The 25,520-nt window shown below is 38.3% G+C and overlaps 2 protein-coding genes across 4 annotated transcripts in view; one reads left to right on the forward strand and one right to left on the reverse strand.

Moving 5' to 3' along the window:
- The window catches only part of kcnd3 (potassium voltage-gated channel, Shal-related subfamily, member 3), a 143,433-nt gene that overhangs the window by 83,354 nt on the left and 34,559 nt on the right, over window positions 1–25,520 (reverse strand). The window lies entirely within an intron of this gene.
- LOC137038361 (uncharacterized) lies at window positions 15,839–25,003 on the forward strand. Its single transcript, XM_067412846.1, has 7 exons — window positions 15,839–16,453; window positions 16,570–16,629; window positions 16,717–16,764; window positions 16,849–17,088; window positions 17,262–17,689; window positions 24,791–24,868; window positions 24,914–25,003. Exons 1-7 carry the CDS (start codon window positions 16,357–16,359, stop codon window positions 25,001–25,003), a joined length of 1,041 nt encoding a protein of 346 aa, XP_067268947.1. The 5' UTR covers window positions 15,839–16,356.

Genomic DNA, 25,520 nt, shown 5'->3' on the forward strand with positions numbered 1-25,520 from the left:
TGACAAGCCAGACCCACATCAAGATGTTTGGTCTGGAAACTCACCATAAACGGGGCTCAATCCGAGGGGCGGGATAAACGGTTGTCTTTCAAAGTCCCTCTGCACGCGATAGGATAGCGCTACACCAACCAGAGCAACGAAGGTGAAGCAGAGCTCGCAGACTGATTAAACATTCGCCGTATCCGGTCGGCTAAACTACGAACACATCTTCCCGCTCTTTGTTCTTTTCTCAGAGAAAAGCTTAACTCCAAGTCTTCCAGAGTCGCGGTCAGAGCTGATTTGAAAGACTGCCGCCGTTCGCCAGTTTCTGTGTTAACTAGAAGCACGCAAACGCAACTCGGCCGTCGTCATTATGGCCCCGCCCGCCGACTCTATACATGATGTGATTGGGCCGTCCAGATTTTGAGCAACACAGCTCAGAATGGTGTTGAGAGTGCCTAGACGACACTTGCGGGCAAATTAAATTTGCTACCGCTAGGGTGCGTCTAGATTTCTAGGCTACCTTACCCCTACACTACAGCCACAGTTAAAGGTTTGACCCATTTATCTGTCTTTATATCCGTCAAATGTTACTATCGATATAGCCTCTGATTTCTTACGGTCCAACTCGTCTGACGCCAGTCTGATACATTCTTCCTCTTCTTCATCTTCGCTCAGTTGTAGATTAGGGATATTATCCAGTCTTATTATGCCGCTTTCATCGTCACTTAGATCATCTCTGCAGCCGGCCATGAGCGCTGCATAAATAAATAGCCACGCGTCCCTTGGAGGGCGGGGCAATAACAAAAGCCAGTATGAAAATAGACACAGACAAAACAAGGCGATTTCAACCTCAAAATATACGCTTTTAAATATACCATTAATGCCATCTCAAACACGGAGAGGCTTCTTCGTGATTTCAACTAACAGATTCTGCAAAAAAGTGAAATTAACATAATTTGGAAAAAAAATGCTTCTTTCTCATTTTGTTCGAAAGTAGAGCTGCTGACATGTGTCCCTGGTTTCCGTGACGGGTCACATATGGCTTTGTATCAGTAGAAACCCTGGAGTATATAGAGGCTAAAGACTACAGCCAGCAGAGGGAGTCATTTCCGCATGTTTTCATCTCGCGCGTGAGGGATGGGAGATCACACTCGCAGCTGCAGCCTCAGGCATTCATGTTTAAACGGTGCGGCAAGCAGAGCAAAGTAAGTTTTTCAACTTCTCAAACTAATTCCTATGAAAGTTAAGCTTTCAAAGGCATGAACTGAAAACGCACCAGACTGAACATGCGCAGTGAATCTTGCCGCGGACGCATTTACCTCAGCTCTCATCACAAGCTCATCCATGACTGTCAATATATCTGACTCCTGCAGCGTTTTGGACTGTGAGACTTCCTCAGCGGCCAAATCACATATTGAACAGACACGTCCAGTTTTTAATTGTAGTGTCTGTTCTCTAACTGAACTGATTTTATTAAAATTAACGCGGTCTTGGTGGGAAAGTGATCCGTGATTCAGTAATCTAGTAGTTGGCTTTGCGAGTGGCCTCGTAGGGCAGCGAAGCATTCTGGGAATTGTTGTCTTTCATCCCCATGAGACAAAAATATGTTTTCTGTCTTTTCTCAGTCTACAAAGCACTAAATAAAAAAAATATTTCACATTTCTACTACATTAATGACCCAGTTTAAATACAGATTCATCTTCCCAGCGCTGAAGTACTCTTTTAATAGATATCCTTAGCAGCTCATTGCACTAACATGGGTTAACTTAATGTTCATCTCAAAGACATTAAAATCATTGTACATATTTATAGCCAGAGAGAGAGAGAGAGAGAGAGAGAGAGAGAGAGAGAGAGAGAGAGAGAGAGAGAGAGAGAGAGAGAGAGAGAGAGAGAGAGAGAGAGAGAGAGAGAGAGAGAGAGAGAGAGAGAGAGAGAGAGAGAGAGAGAGAGAGAGAGAGAGAGAGACTCATGGCATTTGCTTTATGAATCACAGTATACCTGAGGAACTTCCAGGATTTCAGCCTTAGGGGAACTCAGGCGTGTAGAGGAACTTAGAGCTTTATGTGCAAAACAGACTTTTTTTTATTTATTAAATTAATTTATCTACCTCTTTGAAAGAGAGAACAAAATTAGGTTAAATTTTTTTATGTTGAATATAAATTTTTGGAGGAACTATCCATTTAAGTACTATTAAAGGTGGAGCAAACTGAGATTTGTAGGTCTGAATAAGGTCTAGAATTGCTACACTCTTAAAAATAAAGGTTCCTTTCAGTGTACCGGTCTGAACTCTTTCCTCGCCATTGCCAAAAATTTTTGTCTTTTCATGTTTTCACTGTTATATGGTAGGGAACGCTATTACATATCTCCGAAAGAGTACTGAAACTCCTGTTCAAACCACATGTGAAGAAGATACAGAAACAAGTAAATCAAAACTGCCTAATGTTACTGAATGAACTATTAACCCAGGGTGAGATAGAACTGTGACGTTTTGGGGGTGTTGATGGACTAGATTTACTCCATCTCTGTTTTGATCATCGTTCTTAATCTGGTCTGAATGTAGTTTATGACAAAAATGTGATTTACTTAACTTTTTTTGCTCAAAATGTTGCTTTTTTATGAAACTTGCTCACATTAAAGTGTTGATAAAAAAGAATGCATGAAGCTAGAATATTTTTTTTTAAGCAGAGTCTGTTCTTGTTTCTGATATGTTCGATGTTTAGATATTAATAGAACAAATATTCTGGGGTGGTTTGGGGGGTGGTAGTGGTGACCCTTTTTCCTTGTGAAGAATCATTTCAATAACATAAATAACCCTTTTCCACTATAAAGAATTATTTAAAAGATAGAGGATCTTAATGGAACTATAGATGCCATCAATGAATCTTACTTTTGAAAATAATTAAGTATGCAATCATATTTGCATTGCTATTTATTAGTTACAAATATTCACGTCACAAACACACATAATCTGATCATAGTTCTGTCTGTCCTTTCGTCATGTCCTCATTTTCCCTAGGCTGAGATTCTGAGTAATTACCTGCATTGTTTGGTAATTAATCAGAGCGTCCACTGACGAGTGACGACTGACTGTTCAGCTTCTGGAGCCCTGAAGGGATTTTTCTCTATTTTCCCTTGTTTCTGTTGTATTTCTATAAATGTGTCCTGAAATATTTTAACCACAATAATTGTACAGTAAGAGCAGAAAACTGAAGATGTGCTGAAGATGAATACGCTTTTTTGTTTTTATTTTAGGGAGAAACAGATTGAAAGACTAGAGTGGTCCTCAGCGTGTGTGTGTGTGTGTGTGTGTGTGTGTGTGTGTGTGTGTGTGTGTGTGTGTGCGCGCAGGAGGGTAGGTGTCATTAGCCGAGTGGAGAGCTTGTCTCTATCTATTTTTAATGAAGGCCGAGGCAAGCTTGTCTCTGTTAATAGAGAATTAAAGATGATCAGTCCAACACATGAAACGCCTCTGTTGCAGCACTGCTCGAAGCTGCACCCTCCTCCTTCATATGTTTAATGACTGTGGACTGACTTTCAGAGATGCACTGAAGACGGAAAACCTAGATTTTTTTGTTTTTTTTTGTGAAAGACACGGTAGGCTTAATGAAAAGTAATAGTCATGACTGAATACGTATCTTTATCTTCTCATAATGATGGACCAGCTTTACTCGGCAGCATCTCATAACGTTAAATCTCTCTAAAGCTTAGCAAGATCTTTGATCTCTCATCACAGAACTTCTGCTCCAGACGTCTTCAGAACTCACACCGTTATAACAAATGGCGTCATGGCAGAACGTGTATGGGTACAGTTCCTACAAAGCAATACGTCCTTCCAAGTAGCAACTCTGAAGGGAGTCTGCGAATTGGGAACACAATCTGCAGTCTTCTGGAACCCGCTACACATCACCAGAATAGAATGAAGGAAGGAGAAGACTTGACAGTGTTGTTTATTTAACGTGGGCACATGAATAATATGTGCTTCAGGTTTCAAAAGAGTAAAAGAATCCAAAAGTCGAATTATTTATTGATACGTACACTACTATTCAAAAGTTTGAGGTTGGTTTAAGAAATTTTTGGGAAAAAAAGTACCTTATGCACAACAAGGCTGTGTTTTTTTTTTATTATTAAAATATATTAAAAATAGTAATATTGTGAAATATTATTACAATTTTACATTTTATATGATTTTTCAGCAGCTGAGAAACAAGAAACATTTCTAATTATTATCAATGTTGAAAACAGTTGTGTTGCTTAATATTTTTCTGTAAACTCTGTAAACTATAAACTGATTTCGGATGTTCATAATTTTGAATAGGTAGTTCAAAAGAACTGTTTATTTTTTGTAACAATGTAAAAGTCTTTACTGTAACTTTTGGCCAATTTAATACATTCTTACCAATTAAAAGTATAAATGTCTTTTGAAAAGTAGCATGTTTGTACCATCATATAGGCCTACCTGTACTACATAATTTAAGGTGACGTAGTTACACGTTACTACATGTACTTACTACAGTAATAACAGTAAATTATACATAATTACGCATAATTAAACCTAAACCAAACCATAAATGTAACTCTATAGTAAGTACATGTAGTTAAATAATATCACTCAGTACTTATTTAAGTAAGTACATGTCACCTTATAAATCAAGTGGAATCCTGTTTTCTTCTATGAAACAAAAAAATTAGTTGCAATGGAAGTCAGAGGGGTCCAGTGTCATTTGAACCTAAGGGTAAGGGTGTTTATCAAGCAATTACTGGTAACTGTACCAAATATCAACAGAAAAAGGCAAACACACTGACTACCTAGTGTCTTCGCTCTGTTTCAAAGCAGTTCTCTGGGGAACTGGGTCATGTTCTAGTCCCAAGGAGCAAAACTGGGATGAAGTGACAAAAGCTGAGAAGTAATTGCTACCCATAGCTTTAAAAAGGGTTCAGGATTCCCACTGAGGAGCCCCAGCCACTTACAGCATATAAGTAAAACGAATAAGCATCGATGCTGATTATAAAAAAAAAAAAAAAAAAAAAAAAAAAAAAAATATATATATATATATATATATATATATATATATATATATATATATATATATATATATATATATATATATATATATATGCAGAACATTTGCAAACATACTGTCACATATCTGTTTTTGTTTGGACTTTTTTATTGGTATTCTGATATGTTCATGTTGTTACGATCCCCTTTTTGTCTGAATTATATAAAACTGTAACTTTTTGTGAAGAATCAACAACAAGTGGGACACAATCATGAAGTGGAACGAAATTTATTGGATATTTCAAACTTTTTTAACAAATTAAAAACTGAAAAATTGGGCGTGCAAAATGATTCGGCCCCCTTAAGTTAATACTTTGTAGCACCACCTTTTGCTGCAATTACAGCTGTAAGTCGCTTGGGGTATGTCTCTATCAGTTTTGGCACATCGAGAAACTGACATTTTTGCCCATTCCTCCTTGCAGAACAGCTCGAGCTCAGTGAGGTTGGATGGAGAGCGTTTGTGAACAGCAGTTTTCAGTTCTTTCCACAGATTCTCGACTGGATTCAGGTCTGGACTTTGTCTTGGCCATTCTAACACCTGGACATTCCATTGTATATTTTGCTTTATGCTTTGGATCATTGTCTTGTTGGAAGACAAATCTCCGTCCCAGTCTCAGGTCTTTTGCAGACTCCATCAGGTTTTCTTCCAGAATGGTCCTGTATTTGGCTCCATCCATCTTCCCATCAATTTTAACCATCTTCCCTGTCCCTGATGAAGAAAAGCCGGCCAAAACCATGATGCTGCCACCACCATGTTTGACAGTGATGGTGTGTTCAGGGCGATGAGCTGTGTTGCTTTTACGCCAAATATAATGTTTTGCATTGTTGCCAAAAAGTTCAATTTTGGTTTCATCTGACCAGAGCACCTTCTTCCACATGTTTGGTGTGTCTCCCAGGTGGCTTGTGGCAAACTTTAAACAACAGTTTTTATGGATATCTTTAAGAAATGGCTTTCTTCTTGCCACTCTTCCATAAAGGCCAGATTTGTGCAGTTTACAACTGATTGTTGTCCTATGGACAGAGTCTCCCACCTCAGCTGTAGATCTCTGCAGTTCATCCAGAGTGATCATTGGCCTCTTGGCTGCATCTCTGATCAGTCTTCTCCTTGTATGAGCTGAAAGTTTAGAGGGACGGCCAGGTCTTGGTAGATTTGTCTGATACTCCTTCCATTTCAATATTATCCCTTGCAGAGTGTTCCTTGGGATGTTTAAAGCTTGGAAAATCTTTGTGTATCCAAATCAGGCTTTAAACTTCTCCACAACAGTATCTCGGACCTGCCTGGTGTGTTCCTTGTTCTTCATGATGCTCTCTGCACTTTAAACGGACCTCTGAGACTATCACAGTGCAGGTGCATTTATACAGAGACTTGATTACACACAGGTGGATTCTATTTATCATCATTAGTCATTTAGGTCAACATTGGATCATTCAGAGATCCTTACTGAACTTCTGGAGAGAGTTTGCTGCACTGAAAGTAAAGGGGCAGAATCATTTTGCACGCACAATTTTTCAGTTTTTGATTTGTTAAAAAAGTTTTAAATATCCAATAAATTGCATACCACTTCATGATTGTGTCCCACTTGTTGTTGATACTTTACAAAAAATTACAGTTTTATATCTTTATGTTTGAAGCCTGGAATGTGGCAAAAGGTCGCAAAGTTCAAGGGGGGCGAATACTTTCGCAAGGCACTGTAAATTGTTCCTTTTCAGTCACTCCTTGTCTGTTCACCACTTTAGTAAGTGTGTGTTGCTGCCGATCATCTATTTGCCTTAATTATCATTAAACCTGTCATTTTTGGATTTATTATCTTCGCCTGTGTCTGCCTTCCTGCAACCACCGTGACACATACTAACGAGATCATACAAATTAGATCATATGATTTAGTAACCAATTTGCCAAAACGTGAAACAATTATGAATTGCTGTGCGAGTGTTGCTTAATTCAGATTTGTTCATTCATTCATATATTCATTAAAGGGTTAGTTCACCCAAAATGAAAGTTCTGTCAATAATTACTTACCCTCATTTCGTTTGACACCCGTAAGAACACATCTGAACACAAATGAAGATGGTGGCTAAGAAAGGCCTCCATTGGCAGCAATAACTTTCCTCTCTCAAGACCCATAAAAGGTGCTAAAGATGTCCTTACAAAGTCCATCTCACTGCAGTGACTCTACAATCATTTTATGAAGCGAGAATAGTTTTTGTGCACAAAAAAAATCTAGTTCTTATCTTCCGTCTGGACATCCGGGGGGTAACTCACAAGGCACCACGGCGGAAATACAAGAATATTGGATTTCAACAAAAATATCTTCATTTGAGTTCTGAAGATGAACGGAGGTCTTAAGGGTGTCGAATGACATGAGGGTAAGTAATTAATGACAGAATTTTCATTTTTGGTTGAACTAACTGCTAATGTACACAACTTGAAATGTAAAAAAATGAATAGTACATGTAAAAAATAGTATATTAATGTACAAAACCTTATTGTAAAGTGCTCTTAAATAGCTATAGTTGTGTATAAGATAGGAACTGCCTTCCACTCATCTGAACACAAGCTGAAATGCTGAAATGCAGACAGTGCTTATTGAAAAAGAATGCTGGTTGTTATTGTTTTTTTTAAATAAATAATAATTTAGGGCTTATAAATGTTGAATAATTGTTGAATAATAATGTCAAATTATTTCTCATTTTAACCCCAACATTTTCAAATGGCTCGAAAGGAAAATGGGTGGTACGAAAATAAGTGGTGCCTCATACCGAGAAGGTATTATTGACTGCTGCTACATACATACACGACCTAAACATTCCATCACAGTCGTGCTTTCTCTGCTGGCAACACGACACAGCCTCTAAACATATCAACTTCATGACATCAGCCCCCCGGAACCTAGTTTCCTTCCATCTGTTTCTATCTGACCCCCGACTCCTCCCGGTTTGAGTGTGTGACACTCTGTGATCAGTCCAAACCCGTTATTACAATCAGTGGGATTCAAATCTATTCATGCTGTTTCACACAGCAGTTGACCTCACTCTATTTGACTATTTTCTCCATCTCCCTCTCTATCTCTTTTTCTGATCAAGTCTGTGAACCATCTGTCTTAGTCTTTTCTGCCAAACGCTCGCTGTGCTGTATGAACCTGCACACACTCATTTAGGTCAGTATTAACCTTTAGGGCCCTTGGACTCAGGCTGCACTCACAGTAGCCAGATTCTTAAGCACTGATTCTATATTTAGTATCTGTCGGAAGGTCAGTCTTAGAGTGTAATTTTCAAGAGAAGAAGCTTGGATTTGATGGGATTGGAAATTAATTGGAGTTCATGACCAATGGAGTAAAACAGTTTTGATGATTAATTAACTAAATGTAGAGATACTTTTTCAGAAAAAAAGTTTTTTTTTTTCAGAAGTAAAAAATTCATTTTCAGAAGTTCATTACTGTTTTTCCAGTAATTATTTAAACATAAAAATCGTACATCTTGACGTGTATATTTCTCAATAAATTGTTAAGGTTTCGTTTAAAGAAGTACTGGCAACTCAACACTATCTGTATATTGTTTTACATTGTAAAAAAGTCACTGTACATTTTTCCTGAGCATTTCATTTTTTTTTTATTCTCCCAGATCTAAAATATATGCATACAACTTTAAAATGTTACTATATAATGCACAGCATAAATGAGCACAACCCTTCTGAACAAATACAAAATATTCATAATGAACACTATTCATGGAAAGATGGCAAAATTGAAATTTATTAAACATATACTTAATAAAAACAGACATCATGACAGCAAATATGTGTCATTAATATCTGTAAAATAAACAAATCAGCTAATTTTGTTTAAATGAAGGATGGCAGAAATGCATACAACCTAGATTAAATTCAACAAAAGTATACAATTCTAGTACTTGCACAATTATTTTAAGTATACTGCTCTGAGTTCAAGTTCATGACAGATTGTCACATCTGTCCTGTTTAACTCCTGGATGATGACCTTCTTAAATGCCCTTATCTTTAATGGGTAGTGTTGCACAAGTCGTCTCATAATCCCCCATATAGGTGCTCAAGAGTATAACGTTTGGGTGACATGTCCACAGATGGGTTTTCACCTTGGGAGAATGCATATCATCATTTTCATGTTCAAAAAATGTCCAACAACGCAGGGAATGAGAAGAGGGTAGCATCTTCTGTTTCAAGCTTTTGTATTACATTACAGAGTGGTGTGTGAATTCATGACAGCATTGATATAGCACAACTCCCTCATACCTTCAGCACTCATACATCACAAAATAAGAGCCTTACTACCACTGAACCACCTCCTCTATAGCAGCATGCTGTTATATCCAAAATGATTGACTTGGGTCATAAGTCCAGAGTATGTTTTTCCAGAACTCTATATTTTGTAAATATGGGCCTTGGAAAAGGCTAATTGACTTAATTGTATTTTCCAGTTTGGACAGCAACCGTGTCACTTCTACAGGCTGCATCTTACACCATGTCTGCACCAGACGGGGCCGTTAATGCATTGCACCACAACAGCTAGAAGATACACTGGACGTGACAAAGTGACCATTGCAAATCCATTTGTCCTTCTTATAAGAAATATTGTGAGTGCTTGGGATATTTCATAAATAGTGTGCATCCGTTTACTGTCTGGGATTTGTCGCAATGTGTCGTGTCACGACACATCCTGTGTAGACAACATGACTGATTTTAATGGGTTATATTGTCTATTGTCGCATCACATCGCGCCGCTCCTATCGGTGTAGACACGTGTTACTCTGTGAGATAAACAGTCACTCTTTTCAGAGCTTTTGCTGGCTCTGAGACACTCACTTGGCATTTATCCTGCTCTTTGCCTAGCAAAAAATCACTTATCACTAAATGAAAACTTCAAATGAAGGCCTGATTATTTTCAGGGGCCTTGTTACAAGTCCATTGTTTTTGAATTCCTGTGCTACTTTTCCTTTATTTTCACACTAAAAACAATGATTTGGTAATCCTCTTGTACCACTGTCCTCTTTTGTGCTAAGAAATAAGTCTCCTGGCAGTTCTCCCAAGTAGTTCCATTGTTGTCAGCATTAAGTCTGTGAGAATAATTCAGTGGGCTATATTACATGTTTAATTGCCAAGAAATTACTTTACTTTTAATGATTGGTTCAACATACCGTACTTACCTACACCTGAAACTTTTAGCTTTTAGTTTTATTTAATAACTTTCAGGAGGGTGTACTCATTTTTGCAAGACAACAATCTATCACTTAGATAAGAAAATCTTATTTTCCTGAATAATTTTGACATTCTTCTTTGGTAATTGATCAAGCAGACTTCACCACGGCACCTATTAGTGGGTGGGATATATTAGGCAGCAAGTGAACATTTTGTCCTCAAAGTTGATGTGTTAGAAGCTGGAAAAATGGGCAAGCGGAAGGATTTGAGCGAGTTTGACAAGGGCCAAATTGTGATGTCTATAGACGACTGGATTATCTGTGTAGTTTTCCTGGTGTGCAGGGGTCAGTATCTATCAAAAGTGGTCCAAGAAAGGAACAATGGTGAACCTGCGACAACAACGAGTTTGAGGCGACAGGACATTAAAAGATCTGCTGCTAACATCTTGGTGCCAGATACCCCAGCACACCTTCGGGGGGTCTAGTGAAGACTATGCCGCAACGGGTCAGGGCTGTTTTGGCAGCAAAACGGAGACCAACACAATATTAGGAAGGTGGTCATAATGTTATGTCTGATCAGTGTGTGTGTGTGTGTGTGTGTGTGTATACATATGTTGTTGTTTTTTTTACCTGTGAATGTTATGTACGAATACCTTAAACCATGAGAGTAGGCTCAAGTCATTTATCTGTTAGTCATTTATCTTTTCCACTAGGTTTTCAATTTGTATATGTAAATAGTTTTTATTTTATTAGTTCAGGTTTGATGTCACCCTATTTTACTGTAGAGCTTTATATCTGATAAATACTACGCTGATTCTTTTAAGTAAACATGAAACAGCATTATCTTCCTATTTTACTTCTGTAATGTGATGTATTTCCAACTGAAACAGGATATTAAATGGAGGAAAAAATGCCAGGATTTGATTTTATCGAGTGTGAATTGATTAAACTGTGAGAAGTAGGCGTTTCATATCAGAATTAAGTCAGACATGATTGTGGCCTGAAACACTAGCTGACCAAGACAGTGAGGCTTAAGGCAAGCTTGGCAGTTTTGCAACTAAACCACATCAGAACTGCTGTAGTGATATATATATATATATATATATATATATATATATATATATATATATATATATATATATATATATATATATATATATATATATATATATATATATATATATATATATATATATATTTGCTAATACCTTATATTAGCAAAAACATAATACCCAGCACAATGTTCAGTGTTGGTAAAATGGTGGAATGACTTCTATTATCCTCTTTATATCTCTTAGTCTCACTCTTAGACCAGTTTTACAAGGAGAAAGGGTGGGGTCTAATTTTATTTGATAGAATAACCAATATACAGCTCATTGGAAAATGTGGCAACTTTTCATTATTTTCATGAAGTCTTATTTTTGTATATTTCCTTGCACAATACTTTGTTATGATATCAAAACATTTTTACCATAGTGCATGATTTGTAAACTACAGCTCACCTGGAACATTATTGCACTTGACACTCATAGCAATCAATTAAAGAGCTCAAAGACTTGAAGAAGCATGCTAAAATGGTTTTTGCTTTTGTTAATATTATTGGTTAGGTTTAGGGTAGGGTTTTGTGTAAGTGGTACATTATTTTCTAATGCAATAGCGTATTCATCTTTTAGCACCACAATACATAGCACAACCGACATAATAAAATGTTGCAAGATTCTTGTTTATCTTTTTGGATAAAACTGAATGTGCTTTTAGCTCCACTCTGAAAGTGTTGTGAAACGTTCAAGAAGCAAGGTAATATCATTTATAACGTAATATCAATGTCCATTTAATTTGAACGTGGGTTGAGAACAACTTAATGGAAGATAGATAAAACCAGTGCGTACAGCATTTTTTGATGCAGTTTGTAAAGGTTTTTGCTTCATAAACTCCTGAACACCTCTGCCAGGTGCTTCATTGCTGGAGGAGAGTATAGCCGACTTCACCAGGCTGATTCTCACTGTACTGATTTTCTCTCTCTCTTTTTGTCAGGTTGTAGTAGATAGGAACCCATTAAAGATGCATGCTTAGGGAAATTGAAAAGTCTAGTGCATAAAATAAAAGACTTTAGTGCATAAAAATTAGGCTCTGTTATTTGGCTGTGAAGGAACACAAAGGAACAAGACTCAGAATCAAAAGTTAGAATGCAGCAATGAGATGCATTTTTAACATCTTTACCCCATCATTCACTCATCTTCACAATCAAAGACACTGAATGATTCTGATGAGATAAGTAATATCCAGGCCTAATTTTCATGTGAATGACTTAAAGCAGAATATGAATACCTCTTATATATTATGAAATGTCTCTATGTATATTAGCTGGAAATTTTTGTTAGCTGGATCTCTGCTTTAATTGCTTTAACATGTCATTGCATACAATTTTATTGTAATTTTACTAAATAAAAAATATTTTACCTTGTTTTTAGCAATTTACTTTTACATTTATGACTTCCTTTTATTTTGGTAGACCACGAAGATGATGCTGTTAGTGTATTAGTTGCCGTGTTTCTGTTACCCTTCGAAATGCGCAAATTGAAATAGCGAATTGAAGATACATCCAATGGAAACACGTGAATTTCGTAAAAGCTCCCATGCATCGCAGAAAAGTTTTTACGCTAGCATGAGGTGGTTGTTCAGGCAATTTGAACACAACTGCACTGGAAACATTGTTTTCGCATTTACAGGTGACATGATCATTCTTTAAATATGACAAGGTAGGTTTGGACAGAAGACAAGACAAGTTCTTTATTAAACTCATAACAGACAAAATCATTTTGGGAATACGGGATTCTAGACAACAAAGAAATGCCACAATTCATCAAGACCTTGAAGCAGATATGAGGGAGAAACACCCAAAAACAGCTCATATGTGGCCGCTCACAAGTATAAGGGATTTGCCTTGCATTAAGTTAGGGGGTAATGTACATCCAGCCGATTGTTATTGCGGAATAAACCCTGACAGAGTGATAGCATCGGGGTCCCGCTTATTAAACACTCCATGTCTCAAGAAAATTAGACTCAAAATATTGTCTTGAGTTCAAATATTTTAGATGCTCTTCCACAAAGCTTCCGCAAAGAAAAACAGTTCCAAACTGCTTAAAGCCTTTATCTGTCGCTGAAGATTTGTTTATGTTGAATTAAATGCAGAAAGGGTTAGTTCACCAAAAAAAAAAATTAGCCCATGATTTACTCAAGTCATCACGTGTGTATATGACATTCTTCTCTCAGACGAATACAATCAGAGTTATATTTTAAAAGTCCTGGTTAATCTGAGCAGTAGTTGTAGCTGTTTTTAAAGTCTGTTAAAAAAAATGCAGCAGTCCGTCAAATAACGTGAGAGAGAATAGAGGCGACTATGTGTCAAATTTGATTGATTGATGGGGTCATAAAAATTCCATAACCCCCCCTCCTTCCCCCCCTCCCTCCCACCGGACTGGACACCTGTTCCTGGACACAATTTCCGGACACCTGTTTTATGACTATCAGTTTGACCATCTGTTTTCTTACCACCCTCCTCCTCCTATACACCCCCCTTTCAAAGGAATTTATGACTGTTTTGGTAACTTTGTGTGTGTGTGTGTTTTCGTAACTGTTTGAAAACAATCAAAGAATGTTTCAAATGTACTCTTGAGTGGGGTTTTGGCATAGGAATAGCAGTGACAAGTATAAGATCATGGAAATCAGTTTTTATTAAACAAAGATTGTATTTCACATACATTTTAGATGTTTTTTAGATGTTTTTAAAAAACGTCTCTGTTAAATACAAGGGTATGGTATGTTTAAAGATAAAGACAAGTTAAAGTTGTTTTTCTCTTTGACATACATACAGCTTGTTAAAAAAGTCAATGTTCAATCATTTTAAAAAAGTAAATATAAAGTTATAGAGTAGGTTCAAAAAGGTATATGTATTAAACATATCAAAGAAAGAAAGTACGAATAATGTTATTTCACTTACACGGGTTTTCTTTAGGAAAAAAACAATGTTTTCTTATGGAGCTTGGTGTAAAAGCGTCCTCTCTCTCCGATGGCAGAAGCGGAATGAGCTGTGGGAGCGTGTGTAAAGACACACCCCCAGTCTCCGCCCCTAACACTCCCATTGATCTGGTACAACGAATAAAAGTAAAATAAAAAAAAAAAGCTAAACAAATAATATTAAGTTGTTTCACATTAGATTGTAATGTTCCATTTTTATTTAGTTTAGACAAAACAATGTTTTCTTATGGAGTTCAGTGCAAAAGCATCCTCTCTCTCCGATGACAGAAGCGGAATGAGCTGCTTGAGGCTGCGTAAAGTTCCCCACCCAGTCTCCGCCCCTAACACTCCCCCTCAATGCTAGAGAATGCATCAGTTAGAGTTCAATAATAGTGAATAAAAGTTAATAATACTTATTTTTGTTTTAACATGTGTTGTTTAGTTCAATGTAGTTTATTTATTTGTTCATGACACTATCAAGACTAGTTGTTTCAACACACACACACACACACACACACACACACACACACACACACACACACACACACACACACACACACACACACCCACACACACACACACACACACACACACACACACACACACACACACACACACACACACACACACACACAGCAGTGATTAAAATGAATAAAAAATAAAAGCAAAATAATATTAAGTAATTTTCACATTACATTTTAACGTTACATTTTTATTTAGTTAGACAAAACAATGTTTTCCTATGGAGTTCAGTGCAAAAGCATCCTCTCCCTCCGATGGCTAAATCGTCAGTGAGAGCCAGGGGTACGTGTAAAATCCCCCCCAGTCTCCGCCCCTAACACTCCCCCTCAATGCTAGAGAATGCATTAGTTCAATAAAAGTTAATAATACTTATTTTTGTTTTAACATGTGTTGTTTAGTTCAATGTAGTTTTATCTTTAGTTATTTGTTCATGACACTATCAAGACTAATTGTTTCAAATCTCTCTCTCTCTCACACACACACACACACACACACACACACACACACACACACACACACACACACACACACACACACACACACACACACACACACACACACACACACACACACACACACACACACACACACACACACACACACACACACAGCAGTGATAAAAAATAAAAGCAAAATAATAAGTTATTTTCACATTACATTTTTATTTAGTTTAGACAAAAACAATGTTTTCCTATGGAGTTCAGTGCAAAAGCATCCTCTCCCTTCGATGGCTAAATCGTCAGTGAGAGCCAGGGGTACGTGTAAAATCCCCCCCAGTCTTCGCCCCTAACACTCCCCTCAGAGCAGAAGAAAACACCCAGTCTATACAGAGGTGAAGATCTAAATAATGGTAAAATAATTAAAAACAAATAACACTTAAAATAATGGTAGTTTTTAGTTAACATTTTTGTTTAGTTCATCATAGTTTTATCTTTAGTTATTCACTCTTAACTCTTTCAACTCTAATTGTAGTTGTAGTCTCTCTCTCTCTCTCTCTCTCTCTCTCTCTCTCTCACACATACACGCACACACACACACACACACACACACACACACACACACACACACGCGCGCGTGCGCGCAGAGGGGGAGAGGGGGACACATGCTGTGACGGGTTATCACACCTTAGCAGGCCTGCGTATAATTATTTTCTCTTAGATATTCTAGAGATGGTTCGTGACATAGTGATTGGGGTGACTGGTCGGTCAGTGGCCGGTGAACTTTGACAAGGGTTCGGATCCATAAAACCAGTCATCCGAGTTTATCGTAGCAAACACCCGCAGCACACACACACACACACACACACACGTGTAAAATCCCGTGGTGGGTTTTTGCGCGGGGAAAAACGCTGTCATTTACGACTGCAGATCTGGCATGTGTTAAAATTTAAAGGGTATAGCTGCAATCACGATAAGCTGTAATTTAAAAATATCTGTTGCTGGTCTAGTGCGTTTTTGCGTGGGAAAAAGAGAGCATCGTGAGCCTTTTAAACAATAAACTAACTACGAAGGGGAGGAATGGGGTGCCAGGTGATAGTAGGGGGTGTTAGAGTTCTGGAGAAAGAAAAAAACTTTATGACAAGCTGAAAACCTTTAAAATGTAAGATAATGACCTATAGACATTACAACAAATTCGATCTCAGTCTCCCGTGGGTGCAGTCGTCTACTCAAAACTCCAACATCATGGCATCAAATTCTAACGCAGGTATAAACATTTTTATTTACATATTTATATCGTTTGTGTCTGTTATACATATTTTAGATATTCGATGAATCATGTGTGTGTATTAGACCTAACATTTTTACTTTTCAACATTACAGATGTGTCCGAATCTGGTCTATATTTTGATGAAGGCCTTGAAATAATTCTGGACGAAATATGTAAGTGTTCTTCCACTATCTATTAAAAGAACAACCATTGCAGAATCTAATAACGATACTTTTTAATAACGTGTATGTCTTTTATAGTTGACGAAGCGTTGTTGGTCGGGGATGTCGTTCAAGATATTATTAATGGTGAGAGTCCGTAGGCCAGCGATTGTTGTCGTTATATTGTAAAGGGTCATTTATTGTTATAATAATATATTTGCTATATTTCAGTGGCTGGAGATGCTCCATCAGAGATACAAGGTGACGTACCAGATTCCAGCTCGAGCAGCGTCACTGAAGACGTCATCGCTCCACAGCAGGTGTCAGCGGGACCAAGCAATTCGTCCGCATTACCCGATGATAGTGCTATACCGACAACATCAACCCGTGGGGAAAAGCGACTCAGGGAAGTTTATGGCGATCGCGTGTACCCTCACGGTACACAGCGTTTAAGAACATCAGAAAATAACGGTAAGTTATCAATGTGTAATCATAATTTTTTACCTAGCCTAATATATATATATATATATATATATATATATATATATATATATATATATATATATATATTTAATAATAATAATAATAATAATAATAAATTATATGTATATATATATTTTTTTTTTTTTATTTTTTTTTTACAGGACAAGACTACGAAGATAGAGGACTGGAGTTATTTACGAGTTCCCAGCTGGACGCGTGGAACGGCGCTGAATTCTCAGACTCAGCCGAGTCAAGTTCTGATGAGAGCGATTCGGGCCACGCGGAAATACAGCCGCTGTTCAACGAAAGAGATCTACACAGGTTGTCTTATGACACCCTGCGTCGTACGAATCGTAATTTCGAACGTATATTAGATCTTGTGGGGAGACCCTTGTCGTATCAAGAGACCGAGGAGATCGTGCGTGCTTCTCAAAGCACCATCGCCGCTAATCTACAAACCATAATCGACGCTCAGATTCAACACCAACAAACGCTAGACCGGGCGATTGAATTCTGGATGAATAGCCACGAGCAGATTATTCAGGAAAATCTTGGACTACGCACGGAACTGGCCGGTGCATTACACGAAGTAAGAGACGAGCAACAGCTTTCAGTAATAACACTGTCATTATTTAGCGAGAGATTAAACATTATTCAAAGAGTGTTGACTGATTTGTATGATATAATTATGAGGGATAGAAGATGATAATATTTTTGTAGTTCTGCTATTTCGCTTGATGTAGTAGCAGTAACTGATTTGGTTCATTTTTGTTGATGTAACCGTTTGATTCATCTGTATTTCATTTATGCATTTTTGATTCGTTTACAATATTTTGTACCGTCATTATTGGGTATTTCTATGTATTACATGTGTACTTGTTATTTGTAAAACACTTGACATTCATGTATGTGTATGGCAACGGGGGCACACGTTTTGCTATAATATAAATTTTGTCTCTTTACAATAAAACTAAAACAAAAAGCAAAAACAATGGCTTCTAAAAGATGTTATAATTTACAAGACGGGGAAACTGATGGGGAACCAGAGTCTAACCGATCTAGAAGCGGTGAACTGCGTAATCTGATAAATCACCAACTAACCATGATAAACCCCAATATCCTTAACAGAACTGAAACGTTACAAAATCTCATAAGCAACCAGCATGAATGGCTGCAATTGACTACACAAAATAATAATAATAATAACGATCAGGTCGGGGGCGTGATCCCATCAGCTAGAGAATCCTTAATGCCTAATATTAATTTAAACCAAGACGAAATTCGTAGACTTGCCACAGAAGGGGGCACTTTTGGAGAGTTCACAGTAGTAGCACGTCCAAGATTCAATGGTCTAGAAATTCACAGAACTTTAAACCCGGGCGATATAGCTACTACGGACCTAGCTGCCTATAACATTCTTCTCAATACGATTTTAGATGAAATCGTTACATTCTCCAGGTTAATGGCTGGGGATACGGGGTATATCAATATTTCACTAACAGGGGCCAATCTACCTACGGCTATTAATGCTGTTTTAACGCCTGAAAATAATCACAATGCAGATTTATTCATAGATCAGATAGAACGGGCTGCTCAAAGTAATAAAGAGGTTTCAAATGATACTCAAATGAATTTTAGGATATCGATAGCGATGGATAGATCTGGTGGCGTCCGCCGGAAAATTACAGATTTGGCAATCACCGAAACAATCCGAAAGAATAAAATGAATTTATTCTGCCCCATAAATGTCGAAGACAACATGTGTTTTAGCTACTGCCTAGCACATTTCTTGAATCCGAAAGCTCCCGACGATGAGCTTAAGAAAATAGCCGAAGAGATACACACTAGGGCTGGTTATACAACACAAACCAAAATAGGTTTTCATGACATCAGTATCTTCGAGAGATTTCTTGACTTGAAAATAGTTGTGTTTCATAGAGACTGCTCAGGGAAATTGTTAGTGTACAAAAATAGTGATGAATTGCACCCAAAGACGGTCCATTTATTCATTCATGAATCACACTACTATCTGATCAAAAATCTCAAAGCATTCATAGGCAATAACTTTGTGTGTGAATTCTGTTACAAAGGGTTTAACGACATCAGGCTACACAAATGCAAGTACGCATGCGATATTTGCCTCGACTCTGAATGTCACACGCACACTAAAAAAACCTCACGATGCAATGATTGCAACAGAATTTGCAGATCTGCATACTGTTACGCAAAGCATAAACAGTCTCGAGTACCCGGTGAGAGGCCACAGTGCGATGTGGTGAAATATTGTGACAAGTGCTGTGTGAATTACAGAATGACAGGTGGCGGAAATAAAAATAAAAAAAAGCACAAGTGCGCCCCCAAGCGTTGCATACATTGCGATGCAGTTTTGGCACCTGAAGGCGTACATAATTGCTACATACAACCTGTCAAACCGGATGAAACTGACGAGAAATACGTATATTATGATTTTGAAACGATGTACGAGGGAGGTAAACATGTACCTAATTATGTCTGTGCAATAACCCACGACGGCAAAGAGTTTACAGCGGCTGGTACAACTTGTGTGGAGAGCATGATCAAACACTTTCGACGTAAAAAATACTCTAATTACACATTTTTAGCCCACAACGCATCAGGGTTTGACTCGCACATATTACTGGAATATTTCGTAAGCGAAGGGATAGCCCCCAAGATCATTATGCAAGGTTGTAGAATAATTTATATGTACGATACGGCATTCAAACAGAGATATATAGATACACTGAGTTATATGGCTATGTCTCTGAGTAAGATACCCGCCGCGCTTAATCTTCCCGTAAGAGATAAAGGTTTTTTCCCTCATTTATTTAACAGAATAGAGAACGCTGATTACGTAGGTCCGTACCCGTCTAAAGAACTTTACGGGTATGACAAAATGAGCACTGCTGATCGTTCCAAATTTGATGCGTGGTACACCTGCGTACAGGGTGGCGTGTTTGACCTTAAAAAGGAGTTGGCATTTTACTGTCGCAATGATGTAATCATTCTGCGGGAGGCGTGTATTAGCTATCGGGCAGAATTTGTGGAGTGTTCAAAAATTGATCCGTTTAAATGCATAACGCTGGCCGGTACCTGTATGAAGGTGTTCAAAGCTAATTTTCTGAGTCGAGACACTTTGGCGTTGACGCATAATAATGCATACGTCAATCAGTTCAAGACATACTCCAACACGTCAATCCAGTGGTTGGAGTACATTAAAGAAACGAAAAACGTGGATGTGCATCACGCATTAAATTACGGTGAAGTTAAATTTGGGCCTTATCATGTGGATGGATATTACGAAAAATCTAGTGGTGAGAAAATAGCATTAGAATTCCTCGGGTGTTTTTATCACGGGCATGATTGTAGATTTAATCCAAACGATTTAAATCCACTATCAAACGTGCCTTTCGGTGTTCTCAGGAGACAGTCTGATAATAAACTGCAGGTTTTGCGTGACGTGTACTCCTTACGTGTGATCTCTTTATGGGAGTGCGAATGGGAACGTTTAAAGCAACGTGACCCGGGTGTTATGGCCTTTATGGCCTCTTACACCACTCCCGAGCGCTTGAGGCCACGGGACGCGTTATTTGGTGGGCGTACGAATGCCATAAAACTTTATCACAAAATTACAGAGGAAGAGCGCATTGATTATTTTGACTTCTGTTCACTTTACCCCTACGTACAGTCCCATAAAACATATCCGACCGGCCACCCGAGAATTATTTTTAAGGATTTTGAGCCGGTGGAGAATTATTTTGGACTCATTAAGGCCGAAGTGCTGCCTCCACGAAAACTCTTTCACCCCGTGTTGCCTTACAGATGCGCGAAAAAATTAATGTTTCCACTCTGTAGGACGTGTGCTGAGGGCGAGATTCAGACAATCCCCTGTAACCACACTGATGAGCAAAGAATTTTGCGCGGCTGTTGGGTCAGTGTTGAATTGGCGCGAGCTATTAAACACGGCTATGTAGTTGTGAAAATAGACGAAGTCTGGCATTTTTCTCAGACGTCAGACAGCTTATTCAGTGGCTACGTGAAGACATTTCTCAAAGTCAAACAGGAAGCATCAGGATTTCCCTCGCACGTAGTCACAGACGACGACAAACAGACATACATCAAGAATTATCTTGATAAAGAGGGGATTACGCTTGACATTGAAAAAATAGCACACAATCCGGCAAAAAGAACTATAACCAAGTATATGTTGAATTCTTTGTGGGGAAGATTCGCATTACGCCCAAATCAGCCGTCTACGGAGCTTTTGACAGAGCCCGAAGAGTTTGCGCAGTACATTTTTGGTACGGGGCGTGTGATAAACCATTTTTCTTTCGTATCTGACAAGGTTGCTTTGATACAGTGGTCGTATGCGGGGCAGGATGAGTGCCTGACACGTGACGTTAATGTATTTATTGGAGCATTTACAACTGCGTACGCGCGTTTGGAGCTTTACGAGCTGTTGGATAAATTAGGGGAGCGTGTTGTTTATACAGATACAGACTCTGTCATTTTCATATCCAAAAACGGGGACTGGGTTCCGGAATGTGGTCCATACCTAGGTGATCTTACGAGTGAATTAGAGCCAAATGATCTAATCCAGGAGTTCTGCTCTTCAGGACCAAAATCATACGGGTATCGAACCGCGAAAGGGCATGTTTGTCTTAAAGCTAAAGGCATTACGCTTACTGCTGAGAATTCCCAAATAGTGTCCCTACAGAGTCTGATTGGTCTGGTCCGTGGTTTTGTAGAATCACGTGACACATCGCACCTGCTGGCGCAGACAGATGCCATTGTTCGTGATAAGAGGAGATTCACACTTCACAATAGAACAATTGTAAAAAGCTTCAGAGTCGTGTACAACAAACGTGTGCTCCTGTCTGATTATACAACCATACCTTATGGATTCTAGTAATATTTTGAATCATTGTAACATGTGTGAAACCGATGATTTTGACTTTAGACTGCAACATCCCTTCTCAGCCCTGGTGTCAGGGCCGAGTAACAGCGGGAAAACCTATTTTGTAAAAACTTTGATGTATAATTCAGAAAAGATGTGTTCTGTAAAATTTGACAATTTTATATACATTTACAGCTGTTGGCAGCCACTATATGATGAATTGATGCAAGTGTTTGATATTAAATTTATTGAAGGTATACCAAAATCACTGAATGATGAATTTTTATTCCCTCCCCATAAGAAATCATTGCTAATCCTTGATGATATTATGGATAATGCATCTTCTAATACAGAAGTTCAGCGAGCGTTCACGCAATATACTCATCACAATTCAATAAGTACAATATTAATAATTCAAAACTTGTTTTTTCAGGGGAGATCTAGCCGGACTATAAGTCTTAATGCAAATTATTTAATTATTTTTAAAAATCCTAGAGATAAACAGCAAATCGGTGTTTTGGGGAGACAGATGTATCCCGGGGAAGCAAAATTCTTTATAGAGGCATATCAAGATGCTACAAAATTGCCATATGGTTATTTACTAATAGATTATAAAGCAAAAACGCCTGAAAGATTTAGGCTCAGAACAGATTTGCTCTCATCCAACCCAGTGGTATACATACAGAGGGGCAGAAAGTAGCAAAGCAGATATCACCATGAGTTCGAGGCTCTCCAGAAATTTACCTCTTTTAAAGTTATTATACAAAGGTACGCCCAAGCAAAGACGACTTATTTTACAATCGGCCTCTGATGAATTCATATTGGCCCTATGCGAAGCTGCTCTTAACGTCCTTCACGGTATAATACCTCTTACAGCGAATCAACACAGAAGATTAAGAAAGAGGAAAACTGAGATAAAATACGTAGCTAATAAGAAAATTAACATTAAGAGAAAAAGACGCATGATTAATCAAAGAGGGGGGTTTCTACTGCCACTCTTGAGCGTTGCCATACCATTTATTACCAGTCTGATAACGCCTAGATAGTGAAAAAGTATGGAGTATGCCGAGAAAATGTATCTCGTACCGAAACATCAGCTGGATAAGTTGCGAACGGGGTATCCCCGTGAAACAATTCATAAAGTTGTTGAGGACAACTTGGACGTAACAATAAGAGACATATTACAGAGGAATGATCTGGACGCACACGGAAAAGCTAAGCTTTACACTAAAGCTTTGCAAAGATTTCTGGCATTGGTTAAACAAGGCGACGCTGAGAGTAACTCATTAACCCTTACATTACCTCAACCCGATTCACGCTACGGTGACGCGCACACAGCAGGGGCTGAGGGCCATAATAGGCCTGACACTAACAGTGACAGTGTGAATGCAGAGGATGAAATTGTGAACGAAGTGTTAAACAATGTCCCTCAGAGGAGTTTAAAAAATATCAAATACATTCTAGATAAAATGGGTAAAGCTAAGGATGTGTGCTCATGGACAGACTCTGGAGAATTTGTGTTTAAAGGAAAACCCATTGCAGGATCACACATGCTTGATCTGTTGAAAAGCATAACAAGGCCTCATATGATACGTGATGATCGCAGACCAGTAGGCTGGCATGAATTTCTGGAGGCATTTGCTGGTTTAAACATACCATTCTCGACGATAAGTAATCATCATGTTAAACGTATGATTGAATCTTTTAAAAGCAAGTCGTCTATAGATGGTATTGAAGTTGCTTCACCTATAAGGTCTAAAAAGAAAAGACACAAGTCTGGAAAACAACCGTACCCCCCTCCATCATCACCCCTCCGAGGTAATATTTCAGATGGAAATGTATTTAATTCGCCTCTATTGGACTCGAGTCAGTGGTTGACTTTTTAACTCTGTAGGCCTGTGTATGGTCATTTATTAATTTATTAGTTCTTTTGTTTAAATGATGTATACCATAATTATGTGATTGTGATCACTCATTTATGTATGTATATTTTTATGCTGACAATAAATAAAGGAAAAAGAAAATGTAAAAGTTTTTATGAATCCTTTTTTATTTGTTAAACATGGGTATACACACACACACACAGCAGTGATTAACACATCATCTGAAACATTTTTCCAGTTTGTACACACTGGACACACTTAAATGTTTTACCACAGCATGACCCAGGCTTCAATTTCTTCACAAAAAGAGATACCATTAAGTCATTTTTAATGAAATCATCATTATACAACTTCATAACATCCTCATAATTGTAACCTCTTGATATGTGATACAGAAAAAACACACAATGCTGTCCACAAACATCAGATGCATAATCCTGAACTTGTTTGTTAGAGTACTGAACGTGCCGAGAGTTGTTTTTTAGAAAGTCTTGAAAGGATAATGGAAAGCACTCCGCGTCTGGTTTGTTGCCGAAACTGTCAAAAAAGCATCCCACTCCATCTTTGTTTAGATATACACAAATCCAGTGCTCGCCAGCCATGTTTGCGGGGTCGGTGTTTGCTATAAAATAGCATGGTAAGTCCATTAATGGCTCTTTGGGGAGGTGATCACATGGGAATACTCCTAAAAAATGAGCGTTACAGGAGATTTTCTCCATGACACCTGTCAGCTGTATCGTATTCATTTCACTCAGTAGTATTCAGCATGTACCTGTCTTCTGTTGGAAATTTCGATGATAGAATCAAAGATCGAATAAATGATGATATTAACGGTCTGTCTGAGAGGCTCTCGAAACCGTGCTTCTAATCTGATGTTACCTGTTTTAATTAGAGACACATGCTGACCACAGCCTTCATCGGGGCTAAGGTTAAAGGCATAGAGTGTGTAGCCGTTGAGGAAATCTTCACGGTCTATAGACATTGAATGATTCTTGAGATGTTTTCCTGTCGCTAGGACCAGCTGATAAAATTCTCTAACAGCAGACCCGTTATCGTACTGCGGCTGGAGCGGACGGGACGGGATGCTCACTCCGTCGACCGATAGAACCATAAATTCAAGAAAAAAATGTCTAAAGGCAAAGGGGTTTTTATCATATGCACCTGTAAAAGCAGAGTTATCTGTCATCGCCACGATGATAGATTTCGGTAGTGTCCCGAGAAAGAGATTTTCCTGATTAGACACTCGTGAGCCAGCAGGTATGGAAAAATTCTTTACACACACTCGTTCTATGGGGTACTTTGCAGTGGTAGATAGAAGGGCTTGGGCGTGGCCCAGACGCACTGCCGGTGAAACCGTCACTTTTTTCACAAAAAGAGATGCTGATAAAATATTGAGTTTATAAGCAACAGCGTCACTCCTCATTAGACAAAATTCATCTTTTGCCCTGGTCATACGAATCTTTATATCGACACCGTTTAGCAGTAATTTCTCCTGAAAGAAAATATCACTATGGATTGGGGCTAATAATTCTACGATGTTGCTCGCGTTTGTGAAAGCGGCCCTCTTCGTTAAACCGGCGTTTGCACCTGCAGGATCTGTGATGTCCATATGACCGGCCGTA

Source organism: Pseudorasbora parva, chromosome 13 (genome assembly GCF_024679245.1).
Source record: "Pseudorasbora parva isolate DD20220531a chromosome 13, ASM2467924v1, whole genome shotgun sequence".
NCBI classification, from domain to species: Eukaryota; Metazoa; Chordata; class Actinopteri; order Cypriniformes; family Gobionidae; genus Pseudorasbora; species Pseudorasbora parva.